Source organism: Gopherus evgoodei, chromosome 20 (genome assembly GCF_007399415.2).
Source record: "Gopherus evgoodei ecotype Sinaloan lineage chromosome 20, rGopEvg1_v1.p, whole genome shotgun sequence".
Taxonomy (NCBI): domain Eukaryota; kingdom Metazoa; phylum Chordata; order Testudines; family Testudinidae; genus Gopherus; species Gopherus evgoodei.
In genome coordinates this window covers 2,797,640-2,816,107 of record NC_044341.1, presented here as the reverse complement: position 1 = coordinate 2,816,107, position 18,468 = coordinate 2,797,640, and the positions used below count along the sequence as shown (strand labels likewise).

Below are 18,468 nucleotides of genomic sequence, written 5' to 3'. Positions count from 1 at the left end.
TTCAGGTTCCAGACAGCTCTGACCTGGTAGCCATGAGCTCTGCCTATGTTGTGCCACTCACGCTGTCCTGGGGGCACTCCTGAGAAGGGCCCCATGCCGGTGAGACCATCCTTTGGCCGGAGCCGGGCACTGTATGCTGCTGTGGGGCTCCCCCATGCTCCTGGGCACAAGCCCCAGTGCCCCTGGCCCAGGCAGAGAAGGCCACATGCCCTGGCCATGTTGCCACAATTAACGTCCTGTGCAAACCCCGAAGTGAGAAGTCAGGCTTGGTCTAACTCCCCACGGGCCCTGCGCTCTGGGACCAGGCTCCAGGGGCAGGCTGGCCGGGCACCTACCAAGCTGGCTGCAATGGCAGCGTGGGCCTTGCAGTCAGACCAGGGAGCAGTGGCGGTGCTGCCTGGGGAAGCACCAGTGACTGACCTCACCCACCCTGCTGAGTAGCCAAGGGGCTGGTTTGGGGCCAGGCTCCAACCTGGAGCAGGCGGGGGTAGCACTGCTCCGACTTCCCTTTCCGGAGCTCCCCAGGGAGTGGCTATGGGGGCGGCAGAGGGAATCATACCAACTGCTCAAGGTGCAGAAATGTCCCTGCACTGCACAGTGCCACCCCAGTGTCCAAGAGCAACACTGCACCCCGGTCCTTGCCCCTTGGGTGGAGGGGAGACCCAGCCCATGGAGAGGCTCCCTGCTGCCCTGGCACGGGGAGCAGGAGGGTCTCTCTCTGCAGGCAGATGTGGGGAGGGAGGCAGGGTGTCACAGAGTGTGTGGGGGTGGTGGTCCTGCACCCCTCTTCCTGGGACCCCCAGTGACTCTCAGCCAGCCAGTAAAACAGAAGGTTTATTGGACAACAGGAATGCAGGTTACAGCAGAGCTTGTTGGCATAGTCAGGACCCCTCAATCAAGTCCTTCTGGAGTTTCAGGGCGCTTGGGTCCAGCATAGGATCCCCTGAATTCCCCTCATCCAGCCCAAAACCGAAACTGAACTGCCCCTCCTCCAGCCGGCCGCTTCCTTTTTCCAGCTTCACACTCCAAGGTGCTAACCCCCTCCCTGGCTCAGGTTACAGGCTTAAAGATCCTGTCCCTCACCTAAAGACATCCCCGGCTCTCCCATCCCCCATGTAGACAGCCCCTACTCCATCACACGTAGCGGTGATGTCCCAGCTGGAGCTGGTCTCAGAGATGCTGGGGAATGGGAAGCTCTTCCTGTGACAGAGACACCCAGCAGCCCGCTGCATTCCTAGGGCCTGGCACAGACAGGGTGCCCAGAGTGTAAGATTCACGGTCCTGGGCCCAAACCCCTGCCCATGTCTCTCGCTTCCTAGAGCACCAGCAGCAGCTCATCACCATCCTCCCTGCAGCTGCTGGGCCCCGGCTCCTTTCACGCCCTCAACCACCCTCAGCCAAGCTGAGCCAGTGGTCAAGAGGAGTGGCTGGGATCCTGGGCTGCTGGGGATTGGTGAGCTCTGGGGCTTGCCTGCCAGAGGGGTTGGCAGTGGCTGGACAGCCACATGCCCATGGGGTCAGCAGGGTTCCCTTCTCCTGCAAGGGCTGGGGGTGCCCCCATGGACACGATGCAGGACCATGCTGCCCTAAGCTCCCTGCAGTGCCACCCGCTCATGCAGGAATGCAAACCCAGTCACTGCACAGCCAGCGGGCAGCCCGGCCCCATGCCTGCCTCCTGAGCCATGGGCATGGCTAGGCAGCTGAACTGAGCTGGGAGGGAGCAGGGAGGATTAATATGGGAGTTTTGCTAGTTTACTCTCTGCATTAATACTAGATGGGGATGGGAAATCGGGGTGACTTCTCTGAGTGATGATACCGGCTGGCCAGCATGTAAAGGCTGGTGACTGCCCTCTGTAAGCTGAACCCAGGAGGGTGTTGTCAGTTCCCTGCCTGGGACTCTGGACGAAGGCTAGAGGTGGAGCCGGGTGCGGGGGGGGACTGCTGGAGGGAGTTTCAGTTTGGAGCTGGCTGGGGAGATGGGGGAGGCTTTGAACCTGGGTCTAGGCTACCCACACCCCAAGATGGACCTGACTGAGGGATCCTGTTCTCTGTACCTACAAGCTCTGTTCCTGTCGGCTAATAAACCTTCTGTTTCACTGGCTGGCTGAGAGTCACAGTGGATCACAGGACGCTGGGGGTGCAGGGCTCTGACTCCCCCACACTCTGTGACATGAGCACCCCAGGAACTACTGCTAACTGCCCAGTAACTATCGCGCTGCCGCTAGCCTCTAAGCTCTACCTTACCTAGCACTTGGCAGTATGTGGGGGCCTGGCTCGGGAGTGACCCGTTAGCCTGGCATTGTCCCTCCAACACCAGCCAGTACCAAGTGTTTCAGAGGAAGGGACAAAGCCACCTATGGTGGCCAGTTCTGGGAGTTTCCATCCATGCATCCCAGTTCATCCATGCCCCAGCAGGACCCTTCCAGGCGCTGGGCTGGCCGGGCACTCAGTTCTCTCCTTGCTGCAGTCTTATGCACTTGGTTCACTGAGGGTGGGAAGACAGCCTGGCAGGACCTGCGTGGTGTCCCTGATCTGGAGGGGGCAGGGAGCTCCTGCAGGAAGAGCGTGGGGATCCCCATCACCAGCAGTGAGAGGGGCCCTGAGCAGTCAGTTAACGAGAGCAGCTCCTCAGGGAGCTTGGTGCTCGGCAGAGCTTGGCTCCATTCGCTCCACCGGTAACAAACACCATGTGCAGCTTCTGCCGGCTAACGGGGCATTTCAGGGGGCCAAGCCCCGCCCAGCTCGCACACAGTCACAATGCCCACGGCTGTGCAAAGGGCTGGGGAACATCTCCAGACTCACGGGCACCCTTTCTGGGAGTGCCTAAGAGCAGCGCGTGCAGTGGGCCCTCCCTCCTACCAGAGCCCCATGTGGCTGGGGGGCTGCCATCACAGTCCAGCTCAGGGAGCTGGGCAGCCAGGCCCCGTGCCCGCAGTTAGTAGTAGTGCACTCTGCCCACGGTGCCCGTGCCCAGGATGTCCGGCTGGCCGTTGCGCCAGATCTCCCGGATGATGCGCTCCCGTTCCTCCAGCCGCTGCGCCCGCTCTAGCTCCTCCGCCGAGGCAAAGACGTTGACAGTCAAGGTGCCATCTGCCGGGCTGTGGTTCTCCAGGGGGATCTCGGTGATGGGCAGCGGGGACTCCGTCGCCACGTTGTCAACCGTGTCCTCCTCCTCCTCCTCCTCCTCGTCTTCCTCGCTGACATCCCGCAGGCTCCTCCTGGGCTTGGCAGGGAGGCTGCGGGTGCGTGGCTGGCAGGAGATGCGGATCACCAGCAAGCAGAGGGTTAACACCAGGCCGAAGCAGACGCCCAGGACAAAATAGAGGCCAAAGCTCTCAGGATTGTCTGGCACAGAAACAAAGGGGAGGGACTTGAGTGAAGGGACCTGTCGTGCTGGGTACCACACGCCTGGGCACCCACGCACAGCCTGAGGGCAGCCAGCCAGTGGGCTCGCCCTCGGAGGCTGGTGTCTGCCAAGCCCTTAGTTCCCAAACTGGGGGGCGGCTAAACGCCTGCCCTGCTCCCCCCACCCATCTGCCCCAGGAGCAGCCAGTGCCCAAGTGGTCAGCACCCCCTCTACAAGACACCCACCTCGGATGTGGGCGTAGGCGGCCATGCTGTTGCTCAGTAGCTCCATCTCACGCTTGCGTGTCTCCATGGTGGCAACACTGGGGCTCTCGCCAGGCCAAAGGGCGACGTGCTCGCGGCACCTAGGAGACGGGGACTTGAAATGGGGCTGCCCAGGCACCACTGCCCCCTGACCCCTTTGCCCCTGCTCCAGCCCCTCAGCCCTCCCTGCTCTGGCTGGGGAGGGCCATGGCTGTCTCTGAGGGGCAGATCCGCCCAAGGTGTGGGCCTGGTGAGGCCGGCCAACAGCACTGGCTTAATCGCCCCCCCGCCCGCGAGGGCCAGGCACTGTAATGCCAGCAGCCCGGTGCCCTCAGGAGGTCCTGTGATCGCTCCGGCAGGTGGCCGGCCCAGCTCAGAGGCACCTCTCGCCAGTCGTGCCCCTGCCAAGCCAGAGCTATTGGCATGTATGTGCCAGGCCATGCCACGAACCAGCTCACTGTTGCATTTATAGCCCAGCGAACAGCTGCAGGGAGGCGCTGGGTTTTTAACATGACTCCACACACACCACCTCCACGGCAGGAGTTTGGGTCATGTCCCAGCCTGGGGCTGAGAGGTACCACACAGCAGCTGCCCACCTGTTAGCTGGGTGCTGGCTCCCTGACCCCAGCCCACTGCCCCCTGCAGCCAGTTGCTTTGGTTGGGGCTGGGGGGCCTTGCATTTCTCTCTTGGTTTCAAGTGGAGCCTGCAGCCCCACAACCCCTAGCCCCAGGGAACAAGCAAAGGGAGCGCACTGCTGGGGCTGAGCTGGCCCCAGGGTTCGCTCACAGGAGCTGTTGAACTAATCAGCACCAGAACCAGCCAGCCCAGCTCTTCCCACCAGGCGTGAGCAGACATCCACAGGGACGCCTTTCCCCACAACACTGCCCAGGGCTCTGGGTAAAGGCCTCTCCCTATAGGTCGTGCCAGGGGGACACTGCCCACAGAGACGTGTAACCAGTGCTGTCCTGGGACATACGCCAACAGGGCCACTAAATAACCCTCACACAGCACTTCACAGCTGCCCAGGGCCCTCCCTGAACCCTGGTCCAACAATGGGAAAACCGAGGCACGGAAGGGGAAAGTGACTACCTCTATCATAGCACCAGGAAATGGACCCCAGCAGCTCCCTGCTTTCTGCTCAGGCCACTGGCTGGCCTAGTTTCCCAGGGCCTGCAGACGCGGGGCTGGTTGGTGTCCTTTGTGAAGCAGCGGATGGGGAGCGGGCGGGATTCTGCACAGCATGGGGGCTCAAGCAGCACCCCAAAGATTACCAGGGCGACTTAGCCAGCCCACCACTGCAGGCACCCAAAGGCCCCAATAGTTGGAGGCATCGGGTGCCCACACGGCTCCTTGGCACACACAGGAATGGGGGGGCAGTGAGGCACGGGCATGGGGGGGGAGGGGCAGTCCTTACCGGCTCGGGATGCCAGGCCCTGCGGGAGGAGCTGCAGCAGATTTCGGAGTCTTGCCACCTTTTTATTGCCTGTTGGAGGCGGAGGGGGGGTGGAGCTGAGCTGCCCATTATGTCCATGCAGCTGCACACCAGGCATCTGGAGCAGCACGCTGGGCAGGGGGCTTAGCCAGGATGCTGTGCCGTGAACAGGGGCCCCCGTGACCAGGCAGCACGGCCTCTCCCGGATTCTGGGCCCAGGGAGCAGGTCCCCTGCAGATTCTGCCCCTTGCACAGCCCCGCCAGCAGCCGGCCCCTGGTGCGAGGGACAACCATGCCCCAGCTTTGGTCTGGAGCAGCAGTGCCGGCTGGGGAGCCGAGCAGGGGCTCCCTCGCTGGTGAGCTGGGTGGCGGCAGGACACACCGACAAGCCGGGAGCATATGGGGGACATGGGAAACCAGGGCCCCAGTTAGCACAGGAGCTCCCTGGCTCACCCAGGTCCCTGCCCATCTCTTCCAAGCGGCTGAGCTCAGCTGTCAGCAGCAGAACGACCCCCCCCCCCGCCCACCATCCCGGGTGCAGGTTTGGAGCTGAAGCACCTGGCTCCATGCATGACCCTGAGGGCATCGTCGTGCCATTCCCGCCCCTGCCCCTTGGGCCGCGAGGCGCAGCTCCCGGAACAAAGGCCCCAAAGGGCAGGTGGTGTCAAGGAAGAGGCAGGCGCCAAAGCCAAACCCATTGCAGCTGGAGGGGGAGCGGGCGGGCGGGACTGGAGATCCAGCGCAGACACTGGGCCCAGAGGCTGCAGGGCTTCTGACTGCAGAGGGAGGGGAACGCCCAGCAGCTGCCTTTGCCAGCCATTGGAGGCTTTCCCATGGGGTCCAGAGGCCAACCACAGCTACTGGTCAGGGGCCGGGGTCCCAGCTGAGGAACTGCTCGGCGCACCTCTTCCCCAGGGGAAACACTACAGAACCCCCAGCAATCCCCCACCCCCCAGCACAGTGAGAGCATATGCCAGCCCCCACCCCCGGGCCCATCGTCTCCAGGACTGCAGCCCTGCCAGAGGAGGTGGCTAATGGGCACACACCCCAGGGGAAACAGAGAGAGGTAGTGCGTGTGTATGCGCGCGCATGCGCGCGCACGCGCCCCATGCAGAGATGGCTCCAGCCCAGCGCCCCCCCCCCCCCAGGAGTGTGCCAGGCAGGAGCTGAGCTCAGCCCCAGGATGTGAAAGGACAACACCCAGCCTGGGAAGCCCCTCTGGGGGATTGCTATGCAAGGAAAACACTCCGTGACATGCTCACTTAAGAAGGGATCAGCTCCATGCCCGTGTAAGGTGCCTGCAAATAGCCCCTTTGCCCTAGGCCGGTGAGTGCATGCTCCCAGGTCACACAGGGGACAGTGAGGCACAGAGCACAGTGGTGATATGACCAAAGTCAATGGCAGAAACAGAACGGAGTACGCCTGGCTCCCAGCCCCATCTGCGCTCACTGCTCGACACCACTTCACCTTCAGACCGGGGAAAGAACCCAGGCACCCTGGTTCCCAGCCCCCTGCCCCCTAACCACTCGACCCCACTCCCCTCCCAGAACTGGAGGGTAAGACCCAGGAGTTCTGACTTCCAGCACACCCCCCCTGCCCACACATTCTAACCACTAGGCTCCCCTCCCCTCCCAGAACTGGGGATAGGACCCAGGAGGTCTGACCCCCAGCTCCCCCACCCCGCCCCAACACACACTCTAACCACTAGACTCCCAGAACTTTGGGGGGGGGGGTAGGACCCAGGCGTTGACTCCCAGGCCCATCCCACTCTAACCACTAGACCCCACTCCCCTCCGAGAGCTGTGGGTAGGACCCAGGAGGCCCCGTCACCATGCCCCCACTCTAGACCATCCAGCTCCATTTCTCTTCTGGCAGATGTGCTGCTCCCCTCCCCAGCCCAGCTAGGGCCCAGCCTGTCGTGACCTGTCCGGTGCATGAGCCGATGCTGCTGTGCCCAACCCCTCCCTGGCTCACTGCACTCGGCTCGTGACTGTGCTGCAGGGACCGAGCACTCGCCCCACTCGGCCGGGCTGGTGTCTGGGGACGATCCCCCCCCCCTGGACGGAGAGGACATGCCGTTGTCATGACAACCCAGGGCCCGCTCATGGCATGAATTGTTTGCACATGGAGCGCCGAGCCTGCTACCAGGAGACGGAGCTGGGCGTGGAGGAGCTGGGGGCGCCTCTGGCCAAGAGCAGGGAGGCCCTAGCCCAAGGCAGCCTAGGCTCCTCCACAGGGTGCCAGGACATCGTAGCCCACGTCAGGCATCGCCCACTCAGTGCCAGGGCTGTGTGCTGGGCAGAGCAGCTCCTGGGGCAGGAATGACCCGTCGCTCCCCAGCTGCACAACGCTAATCTTTGACTAGGCCCGGGGTCCGGGCAGCCCTGGCCCCGGCTCTCATTGGGTGAGCCAGCTCCTCCTGCAGGCTACAACTGAGGGGTGGGGCCCGGTCCCACTGCCCCCATCATCAGCAGGGACCAGAGGGGTACAGTGGAGCCATGTTCTGCTTCTGCCCAGCCTGCAGTGGTGCAAGGTCGCCCTACTCTGCTCCCAGCTGCCCCCGAGAATCCAGGCCCTTGGGTGCCTAGGGCACTGCCGGGCTCCAGGGGCTCCACGTCCTGCTGTCGGCTCTTTGGGGCAGGGGCCTGGTCGTGCTTTGCAGAGTCCGGTGCAGCCACCTCTCTGCTGACAGGGCTGGGGATTGCACTCTCTGTGTGCAGGCAGCGGGCGTGTTCCCCCAGGCTGGTGCACAGGGACCCCTCTCATGCTGAGCTGTGGCCTCTCTCAGTCCCAAGCCAGAGCTCTGCCAACATCCCTTCCTGCAGCTCATGGTGCCATTAGTGCCCAGGGCAGGAAGTGGGCTGGGAGCATGGGGGACCATGCCCCTGTGGGATCCCACCCTGCTGCCGCTATCAGGTACGGGAGTGAACCCAGGCTCCTCCCTTGTTAGCCACCTGGCCCTAGACACCAGGCAGTGGCCAGGGCACTGGCTGGGGGCACAGGGCTGGGCCTGCTGCCCATTGCAGGGGAGCACTGCTCTCCTCCCTTAACGATGTGTGTCACAGCTCAGAGGAGCCTGGCTCAGGAGGTCCCACTCCTGCAGGAGCCGTCATTCCCCTGCCCTCCTCATCTGATGGGCTATCTCACCGCAGCCACCAGCCCTCAGCCTGGCACTAGCAGACAGGGGGAGAACAGCAGTGGAAATTAGGCAGCTGGCCCTGACTGCAGTCCTTGCTGGCCTCTCAGTGGCGATGCCAGGGAGCGATGGGCTGTCCGCAGGGGCTGAGCTGCCCTCACCCGGCTGGAGGGGCTTGTGCTGAGAGCTGAGCAGAGGGAGAGCAGAGCCAAACAACCCAGTCTTCCCTTCCCAGCATCCCCAGGACAACGAAGGAGAGGGTCACTCCTGCGGCAGGAAGGCAGCGCTGGCGATGCCCCATGCTGGGACTCCTCCAGCACCAGGCGTCCTGAGGGCTCCCAGAGCAAGTTACACAGCTCGGCAGAGACCGCCATGCCTGCCAGCAACATGCAGCCACCCCAGGGGTCAGAGCACAGCTGTCTCCCTGTGCTATGACCCTACTAACTAGTGAATCCCAGCGGCCCAGGTGTTCCTTCTGGGCCTCCCCAGCCAGCTGCAGGCCTGCTTAGCGTCAAAGAGCCGACATGAGCACAGCATCGGGCTGCGTTTTCCAATGCACCAAGCTCCGGGTGCCTGCTGCCCATCCCCCAGCCATGAAATAACTGCTGCCTGCATCCCTGGCCTGGGCAGGCTGGCAGCCGGACAGATGTTAAGAAGCCACTGTCCCAAGTGTGGCTCTGCCAGGCCCCCTGCGGCTGTCCCCGGGATACTCCAGCAGGCTGCAGCTCTCACAGCTCAGCCCGCCACCGCTGTTCCACTGCCCAGATCTGCCCCAGACCGTTTCTGGCTTGCGCTGAGTAAATAGGATGATCCCAACAATGTGTGGAATGGCAGTAAATCTGCAGACGCCGGTCTCCTGACCACACGCTCTTGGCTGGGGGCTCTAGAGCTGCAGATGCAGAAACCAGCCGCAGCCGAGCACAGAAACGCCTCTATTCTTTCCCCTGAACGTTTTGGATGAATTTAGCACTTGAGCAATTAAAGGGCTAGGAACATGGGCTGGAACCAGGCACAGAGCTGGCAGGGAGGGAGCCAGCCCATGCCCCTCTGCCAGCGCGACCCCCCCTCCGAGGCCCCCCAGCTCTGCGGATGGCCCCTCAGTTCTGATCTCCAGCCCCCCGAGCTGTCGCTGCCCTGGATTCTCCCCCACCACTCTGCTCCAATCTCTACCCACAGCCCCCTGTTCCCCCAGCCCTGGGCCTGAGGGAACCCAGAGCCCGGGAGTGGGAGAACTGACACTTACTCCATGCGCTTTGGACGATCCCCCTCTCAGCACCAAGCTGCCATGAATCCGCTCTCTCCTCCAGGCCTGCCTTTAACATGCATGGTTTCCTTCAACCTGATCATCCCGCCAGCCCTCTGACCGCCTGCCCAACACACACTTCAAACAAATGGGAGAACTAACCAGACACTGCCCCTTACTTTGCAGTTCAGGTGTGTGGCTTTCTATTGCCTTCTGTCCATCTGCCTGCCCTGGTCTGGTGCCTGCCTACCTTCAATTCTTTGGGGGCAGGGACCGGGTCTTATTGCCCTTCCTAAGAGCCGGGCATGTGGTGGATGCTGTTCTGACAATCCTGTGCCTTAGCAGCTGTGACGGGCGGGCTGCCCACGGAAGGAGGAAGGCTCAGAGCTCTCATTCCCTGGACCATGGGAAGTTTAGTGCTTTAATAACCATTTGTTTCAAAGGAACCAAATCTGTGGGAAACTCTGATTAGTGCCTTTGGCAGGTTTCTAAGTACAACTAGAAGGGACCAGTTTACTCCCCCCCGCATCTTTTAAATTAAAACCATAGCGCTTTATCTGCAGGCCATGTGTTTACTTAGCACTCTGGGGGCAGGGGGGAGCAGATAAAGGAGCGCCGGGGGTTAGGAACCTGGGCAGCAGGGGCAGAGGAGAAGAGGCAGAGGGAGGGGGGAAGTAGAACCAGGAGTCCGGGGGGTGGCTGGCCAGCTGGCCCGGAGAGGGTGGGGGGATGGACTCTATTCACCTCTTCCCGAGCTGCTTGCTTTGGGGCAGCCTGGGCTTGTTTTTGAAAGGCACATTTATCTCACGAGACTTGGCAACTTTGGCTTCCTCCCCGGACAGGCCAGTGGTGGCTTTGTGGGGTGGAGTAATGGCACCGGTTTGCAGGGGCCCTTCCTGCGCCCGGGAGCAAGGATTACACCTGAGGCTCGGTGTCCCACGCTGGGCAGTGACTCTGCCAGTGCAGGCGGGGATGGGGCAGACGGGCAGCATGGCAGGACAGGACAGGGGTGCCTGGACGGTACATGAGGCTGCCAGGGCCACAGCAGCTGCTCCGTATGCCTGCAGAATCGACCCCCCTCCCCTGCTTTAAGGTATTGGTATTGGCCTGGCTTCAGCCCTGATGGCTCTGCTCCCTGCCCCTTGCTCCCTTCCCTTCCACCGTGGGGGGAATTCAGACACCTCAGGATCTCCCTGCTGCTGGGGCGGCTGGGCTGGAGGCGCCTCTTGGCTGTTGTGGGGCTGGATCAGCCATGGCCCCACTTCCCACCCCACCCCATCGCTCCCAGAGCGGGGGAGGCACAAGGTGGGGATGACAGCGCGAATCAGCGGGACTAGCTGTGTGGCGGGAGGGTCCCACCTGCCTGGGGGCTGCAGTGAGATCCGCACCGCAGGGCAGGAGGCAGCTCCTGGCAGCACTCGGTGGCTCCTGGCTGGGGGCGCTGGCAGAACCTGGGGGCCAAGACCCAGGCTGGAATCCACATTGCCGCCTGCAGAGTGGTGCTGGGCCTGGCCCCTGGCTGCACATGAGAACCCCGGGGGGACATGGCTGGCGGATTTGAGGGAGACGCCCAGTTCGTGCAGGCTCCAGGAGCATGGCCCCATGTGCTGCCCAGTTCTAGGGCCCCTGGAGGAGGAAGAAGGGGGAAGGGTGGTCCAGGTGCTTCATATTGTGAGTGATCCCAGCCACAGGGGTGACTCAGCCAGAGGCCAGATCCCTGGGGGGTACTGGGGCAGCAAGAGCAGCATGCAGCCTGATGGGCGTCCTGCACAGCACCCCGCGGAGCGGCCAGCCTTGCCGCCACCGCCAGCAGCCAGAGAGCCAGACACAGAGGGTGGCCGAGGGCGCGGGCCTCCGGCTGACAGAGCCCGGCTGCCCAGCCCTGGCAAAAGCTGAGCAGTGTCGCTTCACTGAAGGAGTGGGCAAGGGTTAATGCTGAAGTGCCTGGGACTGTGAGAGTCTCCCCCCAACCAAAGCCCACACCGGCCCCTCACCCCCTGCTGCGCTAGGCCAGGGAAAGGAGGGGCGCACCTCGCAGGCACCAGCTTACCCCTTGTGCTGCCACCTTCACAGCAGGGGCCTTGCAGCTCTGGGGCTCCCGGCTCCCCCCATGTCCGTCCGCAGGCGCAGGCTCTGGAGCAGCCCCGTTCTGGATCTGGAGTTCCCCGGGCCCTCTGCAGCTGGGGCGGGACAGGAGCTGGCTGCCAGTCCCCCCTGGTGCAGGCGGCCAGTGGAAAGAGCCGCTCACTTCCTTCCAGATGTGAGCACAGGCAATAATTGTTAGACTCCAGGCTGCAGCGCTCACAGGAAAAATCGCTGTCGGAGAGTGGGGGGGAGGGCAAGCCTGCCCGTCCCCTGGCCGTCCCCTCCCCTCCCCTCCCCCTTGGCAGGAAGCTCCACAGGGGGAGATTTAAAGGCAATGGGAAAAGGGGGCGCTGGGCCCCTATGAACCCTCTGTCCCTCTGCTCCTCAAACTGCCCCATGGATCCCCAGGGCCTTTCGGAGGTAGGGGAGTCACAGCAGGGAGGAGCTAATCCCCTGGCACCGTGTTGGGGAGCACAAGGGACCCCTGGGGCCCAGCACTGGTCAAAGAGCCTAAAAACCTCAAAGAAATGCTCAGGCCAGGCTGAGGTATTTGCTCAATTTCCATCTCAGGCTCCCTTGGAACGCGGCTCAAACACATCCCAAATGCACCCAGCACGGGGCCCCAGGCATGGCCCAATCTCCCCAACGTGACCCCCCCCAGGCATGGCCCAGAGTAGCATGTAACCCTCCCCACCCTCTGAAACCGCAGGCCAGTCTGCGGCCAGGACAAGGTTTTGCACCGAGAACTGGTGCGGTCTGACGCGTGGGGGAAAGAGTCGGGGTGGATTGGAAGGAGCGTGGGTAGGAGACGCCCCCAGAGCTCCCGTGACTCTCCCTGCACTCGGGCGCTGGCAGGGGTGAGCTGATTTCCCAGAAACGTCTCTACACAGGGAGGAATGAGGAAAAAAAAGCAGCAAATATGTGACACATCAGCAGAATTGTCCCTGGACAGGCCATTCCTAGCGCTCCCTGCAGGCAGCTGGGCCCCTCCAAACGCACAACAGCCCTGGCATGGGGCAGGGCTCTGAGAGCCCCCAGGGAACCCCGACCCGCAATGGGGAACCTGCCTCTGGCCCCACAGGAGCTCAGTGGGGCAGTGAGCCCCTTGGAGTCTCTGGAAGGGTTCCAGCAGCCGCGGTGACTGAGGCGTGCACTTGGCAGGCCCTTGCAGTGGGTGCTCCAAGGTGACCAAGGTGCTTTTGGAAACCCCAACCTGGGTCCCTGACGCATTCGATGCCCCTGGGGTGGGATGTGAAGTCTAGTTCAATCCCAGCAGCTGCAAGGGGTTCCCTAGATTTGGAGCCAATCCTGCTGCAGGACTCCCCAAAGCCCACACTCCTGTGCACCCAGGCCAAGCCCTGCTGGCAAACAGCTCGTCCAGCATGGGCCTGCCGCAGGGGCCCCACCAAGGAGGAGCAGCGCCTGGTTAATGATTGACACTGAGTTGGAGTGTGCAATGCAGGAAGGACTGCAGGGCAGGGGAAGCCAGGCTGATACAGGGCACAGGGGGCTAGATGTCCATGGTAAGGGAGAACCATGCTGGGTGCAGTGTCAGGGCAGAGGCAAGACCTTCCCTCCTGCCCCCTAGAGCTGGGCACCAGCCTCCCCCCTGCGCCCTTTGATACCAGGCGGTGAAAAGCAAAGCAGGCAGCATTCGGGGCACCCAGGCTCCCTGGGTACCAATGTCTTTGGGGAATTCTGGTTCCTGGCTCTTCTCCTTGTCACGGCCCAAGGAAGGGCCTGTTTCTTGTATCTCATTGCACTGGGGGCTGGGGGCCATAGGAGGGAGTGCCAGGCTGGGGAATCCAGCCGGCCAGGCAGGGTGTGGGCAGCGCACAGGAGTACCCCGAAATGTGACACCTTCTCATAGTGGGAAGATCCCCATATCATGGCCCAGAGCATGGAGCATGGGATGGGTCAGGGGCATGCCCAGGCCTTCCCACTGCCATGCCCCTGCCCAGGGAGGGAGCGCGTGTGCAGACGGACGCAGACTGAAGATGGGGGCCTGTGATGCTGTAGGTGAGTGGCCTGGGGCAGTCGCTAGGATAGAGGAGGCCATGTCCTGAGCTGGCGCGTCACCTGGCCCCAGCTCTGACCCGCTGGGGGCCATGCCTCCCCCCTACGCTGGGACAGGAAGGCTCCCTCCCAAATGCCTTTTCTAGCCCCTGCAGCTTCCTTTGCAAAGGACTGAGGCCAGAGTCAGAGCGACCAAAAGGGAGGCCGAGCAGGCGGCTGTTGGTGGGGCTGGTACTCACCGGGCTGAGGGGTGCTGGGGGCACGGGGCGGCCTGGCTGATGCGGGATCTGGGGCAGCGCGGCGGCAGCAGGAGCCGGCTGCACTTTGGCTGAGAAGTGGGAGAGAAAGGTCTGGTTAGCATTAACGCTGCAGCAACAGGAAATCGTTTGGAGGAGCCTGGCGGTCAGTGCTCCCCAGAGCAGCCCGTGGCAGCCCCCTCCTGCAAGCTGGGATGGGGGAGGGGGGAGCCAGTTAAACCTGGCTCCCTGGGGGCGGTGGGAGCTGGGGGCAGGGCCCTGAGGAAAATACTTTGCAAAGACAGCACTTGGTGCATCGCCCTGTGCAGGAGACAGGCCTGCCCCAGCCCCTGACTCCAAGGCCCTGCCATCTCCCACACCCCCCAGAGCCCAACCGGTGTCCCCACCAGCTCTGATACTTAACCCCCCAGCCCTCCACCCCCCATCTTTCCTGCTGACTGCTGCAGGGGGCACCCCAGGTTATCCACAGCCCAGGCCAGATGCCCCAGGACCCAGCACCCTAGGGCCGTGCTGGGAGCTAGGAACCTTGGTCATATGTGACTGGGCCTGAGTCACACGGGCTGCTGAGACTCAAACCCAGATCCCTGGTGTTGCAATCCCCCATCCCCTCACCACGCTGGCAGAGACCCTGGCGTCAGGGAGCATTTGGAGCAGGGAGCAAACCTCGCACTCAGCCCCGAGCTGTGTGTGCTGGTTGGGTGGGGGGCGGGACACTTACCATCCCCCCCTTATTGCTCCGCCTGGACTCACCCCATCACACCCTGTGAGTGGGGAGGGGTTTGCATAGAGTCAACCCACCAGCCTGTGAGCCCTGGGCTCGATGCAGCTGGCCCTGGCAGAGGGAGCTGGACCCTCCACGTGCCACTCTGCATGGACCAGCGGGGCTCTGGCTGTGCCCAGTGCTGGGACGGGGGGCTGTGTGGGCCTCAACCCCGTTCCCCACAGGCCCCAGCCCACGGGACTCTGTCTGAGGGAAGCAGCCCTGCTGGCCCCCTCTCCCACGCAGCGAGTGGCTGCTTGTGGCCCCATCTTCCTCGGCTCAGGAGCTCGCAGCCCAGGCCCAGCCCTGCCCCAGGAGGCGAAAGCAGAGCCGGCTGCTCCACAGCTCGGCCCACCTGCCCTGCTCCTCGCGTGAGCTTTGCCCTGGCTTCTATCAGCAACAGTGGCAGGGCCACCAGCCTGGCACCGCTCCTGCGGGGGAGCACAGCCAGCACCCGCCTCTCCCCAGGGCACGTGTCTGCAGGGCTGGGAGAGGGCGAGCGAGGCAGGAGCTGGCCTGGCACTGCTGGCTGGGACAGCAGCTGCACTAGTCCACCGTCACTGGGCCTGAGCCAAGGCGTGGGGGTCACTGGCCTCCGCCCTTTTCTGCAGACTGGCCACAGCTTGGCTCCAGGGCCTTGGCTCAGCTCCAGCCTCTAACCCTGGACAAGGAAGGCTGCAGCATCCGTCGCCTTCCAGGATGTGCGGGATGGGGGGGCAGGCGAGTGCAGGGGGAGCGTGGGAAGTTTGACCATCTGGACCCTGGAGCTGGGGCCCCAGCCACTTAGACACATCCCCCTTTCCCCCTCCAGGCCACCTGCCCGGGGTCACGCAGCATGTTCTTGCTCCCCTGAAAGGGTTAACTGGAGAACGGGTGCAGCAAAGGGATCTCCTAGCCAGACACTTTACTCTTCGATGGCACAGCGAGGCGCAGAGCTTGGGCAAATGAGGGCTGAACGCCCCCTCCCGAAGCTGAGCTCACCCCTCCTGCGAGTCCCAGGGCTGGTCAGCGTCCATACACAGGGCAGCCCTTCCTGCGGCTCCCTCCTTCAGCTCGTCCTCCTGCCATGTGGCCATGGGCTCGCCCCTTGCTCAGAGAACCAGCCACCCTTTAAAACATCTCTGTCCCTCCTGCTGCCCACCTGGATCTGCTGGGGAACCTCTGGGCTCCAGCCCCCTTAGTTCTGTACAGAGAATCGGCTCGTCACAGGAACCCCTCATGTTCGGGGGGAGTCAGCACCAACGGCTCTGCTAGCATCTCTGAGAGCGCCAGCCCCTCCACTCACTGGCATGCAGAGATGCCCAGCAAGGAACAGCACGGTCAGACCTCAGGGGAGCAGGACACCAATGCAGACAAGCCTGCATCTGGCCACCCAGGTAGTCCTGTGTATCCCCCCGGCCCTCAGAGAGGGGAGTGGCATCAGAGCACACGGGGGCAGGGGTCTGGCACAGCACACCCACCCCATCTCCCTGCTAGAGCCAAGACCTTGGAGGGGTGAGGCTGATTCTGCCCCCTTTGCCTGGTCTGTGCAGCACCCAGCAGGCCAGGGCCCTGCTCTCAGCTGAGGCCTTGTGACGAAGTGGGAATGTTCTGGCTGCGTTATGTGAATGCTGAGTGGGGAGTATTGAGCTGGGACGGTTGCAGGGGAGTTGGGACGGCCCGGGCCTGCCTTGGGGAAGGGAGGATACCTGAGCATGTAACCTGAGAACCCAGGAGAGGGGTTGGAGGCCAGTGGACACCTCAGGAAGCTGAACAAAGGACTCAAAGGCTGGGGGAGTTTCATCTGGAGCTGGCTGGGAAATGGAGAGGGGTGCCCGATGGGGCTTGGGCTTCCCAAAGGACTTGTGGCCTCCCTGGGGCCCCCAGATGGACCTAACTACAGGGGGTCCTGTTGTCTGTACCGGCAAGACCTGTTTTAGATGGTGTTCATGTCATCTAAATAAACCTCTGTGTTACTGGCTCGCTGAGAGTCACGTCTGACTGCAAAGTGGGGGTGCAGGACCCTCTGGCTTTTACGGCCCCCGCCAGGGTGGGCTCGCTGTGGGAAGCACATGGAGGGGCATATGCTGAATGCTCCAAGGGACAGGAGGCTCCCCAAAGTCCTGGCTGGCTTTGCAGGAGGAGCAGTGACATCCCCAGGCCCATTCTTCCATCCCATCATGCACCAGGCACTGGGAGTTGCCAGCTGGGACAGCTCCCCTCAGGGCAGCTGGATGGGGTGGACCTCCTGAAACCAGCACCATGGTCCCCTCCAAGGCCCAGAGACCCAGTTTGAGGTGGATGAAGGGGCTAGGATTTGGGGTGAAGGGTACTAGGGTGGGCTCTGAGGGGAGCATTGGGGAGGAGCAGGGACAGACTTGGGGTCACATTGCTCTGTTTGTTCCATAGTCAGGGCCTCCTGCTAAGTTCAGCTTGGAGTTCTCCATGCTGGGGATTTTTGGTGTTTATTAAATGCACATGAACAGCCTGGCCCAGCCCTGAACTCAGCCCACAGCTGCCTTCTAGCGCTCAGCCCCTGCTCTTGCATTTGTACTGAAGCAGCCAGCCACACATTTCCACAGCAGGGCAGGTAACAGGCAGCCTGAAAAGCCCTTGAACTGGCTGGAAGAGCAGCCTCAAACTCCCTGGGACACAGCCAGCTGCCAGCCCTGGGGCCTGTGTGTTCCCAGACCCCGCTTGCCCTCGGGCTGGGGGGGCTCCTTTCCCAGTCTCCCTCTGCTATTGCAGGGAAAAGCACATGGCCATATGGGCCTGGTGCCCTGGTGGTTTTCTCTAACAAGGGGAGGGGAAGCAAGGTTTGACCCAGCAGTCAGTGATGACACATCCCTTCCCTTGCTGCAGAGGGTGGTTCCAGCCAGCATGTAACCCCCAGTGTCCCCCGGAGGCCAATGCACAGGGCGAGCCCCATGGCCTCCACTCCAGGTAATGCTACCCCCAGAGCAGGGATGTAGCTCCGAACGGGGAACACCTGCAACAAGCAGTGCTGCAGCACCACGACCCCTGGCAAAGCGGCCCCCAAAGCAGGGAGCCAGTCAGGCTAGCAAGAGCTGTGCATTAGGAAATGCCCAACCCACCACAGCACCCAGGACCCAGGAATCACCCTCTGCAGCAACAGGAAAGAGGCAGGGCAGCCCTCCAGGCTGGGTCACATTCCATGGCCCTTGCCAGCTGGCCCCATGGGCTCCTCACACGGCAGCCACCCCGGGCTGAATTGTCCCCTTGGAAGTGGGGCCTCGGACAGAAGCGCCACCTGTCCTGAGATCTCCCCAGCACCAGGGCATTAGCAGGCCCCACATGCTGCTGCCTGGGAGGGCTGGCAGATCCCTCCTGCTGAACCTCCAGTGAAGGGGGCAGTGCCCAGGAATGGAAAGCATCTGTCCGCAACTCCCCTGCATAGGCCTGCAATGCTTCCCTCCTCTGTCCACACGTGTCTCTTCACCCCATCCCCTTTGCCTGCTTTGGGGGTTAACACTTCTTGCGGCTTTTCCAGCTCGCTAGGGGCTAGGCCCAGGCCAAGCAAGGGTGTGGACTCCCCAGCAGAGCAGCACAGCAGGAGCAAGACTTCAGACACGACTGCTGACTGGCCAGTGTTGGCAGGAGCTGTGTCTGCCCAAGGACACTCCAGGCCTGGCTGCCTGCACCTGGCCCAGACTCAACCCCCCAGGGGATTCGCCCTCCCCACAGCTGGGTGAACTCCGTCCAGATGTGAGTAACGCCAGGCTTTGAGTGCCCTCTAGTGCATCACCCCACGCACTGCAAGCCCGACCCTGGCTCGGGGCTGTCCCTCAGGCAGAAGCCCAAAGCAGGAACAAGAGACCCCACTAGCCCCAGCAGGAAGAGGAGGGAGGGGTTAGGGGTTCTCACCTCCCCAGCTCCTTGGGAGGCTGAGCAGAGTCACCATTCTTCCCCACTCAGGCTACTCGGCGTAG

The 18,468-nt window shown here is 62.8% G+C and overlaps 1 protein-coding gene across 3 annotated transcripts; it reads right to left on the bottom strand.

Annotated features, from left to right (window-relative positions):
* Positions 1-2,098: 2,098 nt before the first annotated feature.
* Positions 2,099-18,458, bottom strand: EVA1B (eva-1 homolog B). Of its 3 annotated transcripts, XM_030539063.1 has the most exons (4): positions 18,404-18,458; positions 13,762-13,850; positions 3,592-3,710; positions 2,099-3,345 (listed from the first exon to the last, which is right to left on the bottom strand). In XM_030539063.1, exons 3-4 carry the CDS (start codon positions 3,656-3,658, stop codon positions 2,936-2,938), a joined length of 477 nt encoding a protein of 158 aa, XP_030394923.1. In that variant the 5' UTR covers positions 3,659-3,710; positions 13,762-13,850; positions 18,404-18,458; the 3' UTR covers positions 2,099-2,935. The 3 variants fall into 3 exon arrangements, with proteins under 3 accessions (XP_030394923.1, XP_030394920.1, XP_030394921.1); XM_030539060.1 differs by lacking the exons at positions 13,762-13,850; positions 18,404-18,458 and adding an exon at positions 11,472-13,752; XM_030539061.1 differs by lacking the exons at positions 13,762-13,850; positions 18,404-18,458 and adding an exon at positions 5,025-5,952.
* Between the last annotated feature and the right edge of the window lie 10 nt (positions 18,459-18,468).

Excerpts from the sequence above, each read along its gene's own strand:
- EVA1B (XM_030539063.1), bottom strand. The coding sequence starts at position 3,658 with ATGGAGACACGCAAGCGTGAGATGGAGCTACTGAGCAACAGCATGGCC. Across the intron at positions 3,346-3,591 it reads CGCCTACGCCCACATCCGAG|ACAATCCTGAGAGCTTTGGC; the intron begins GTGGGTGTCTTG and ends TTTCTGTGCCAG.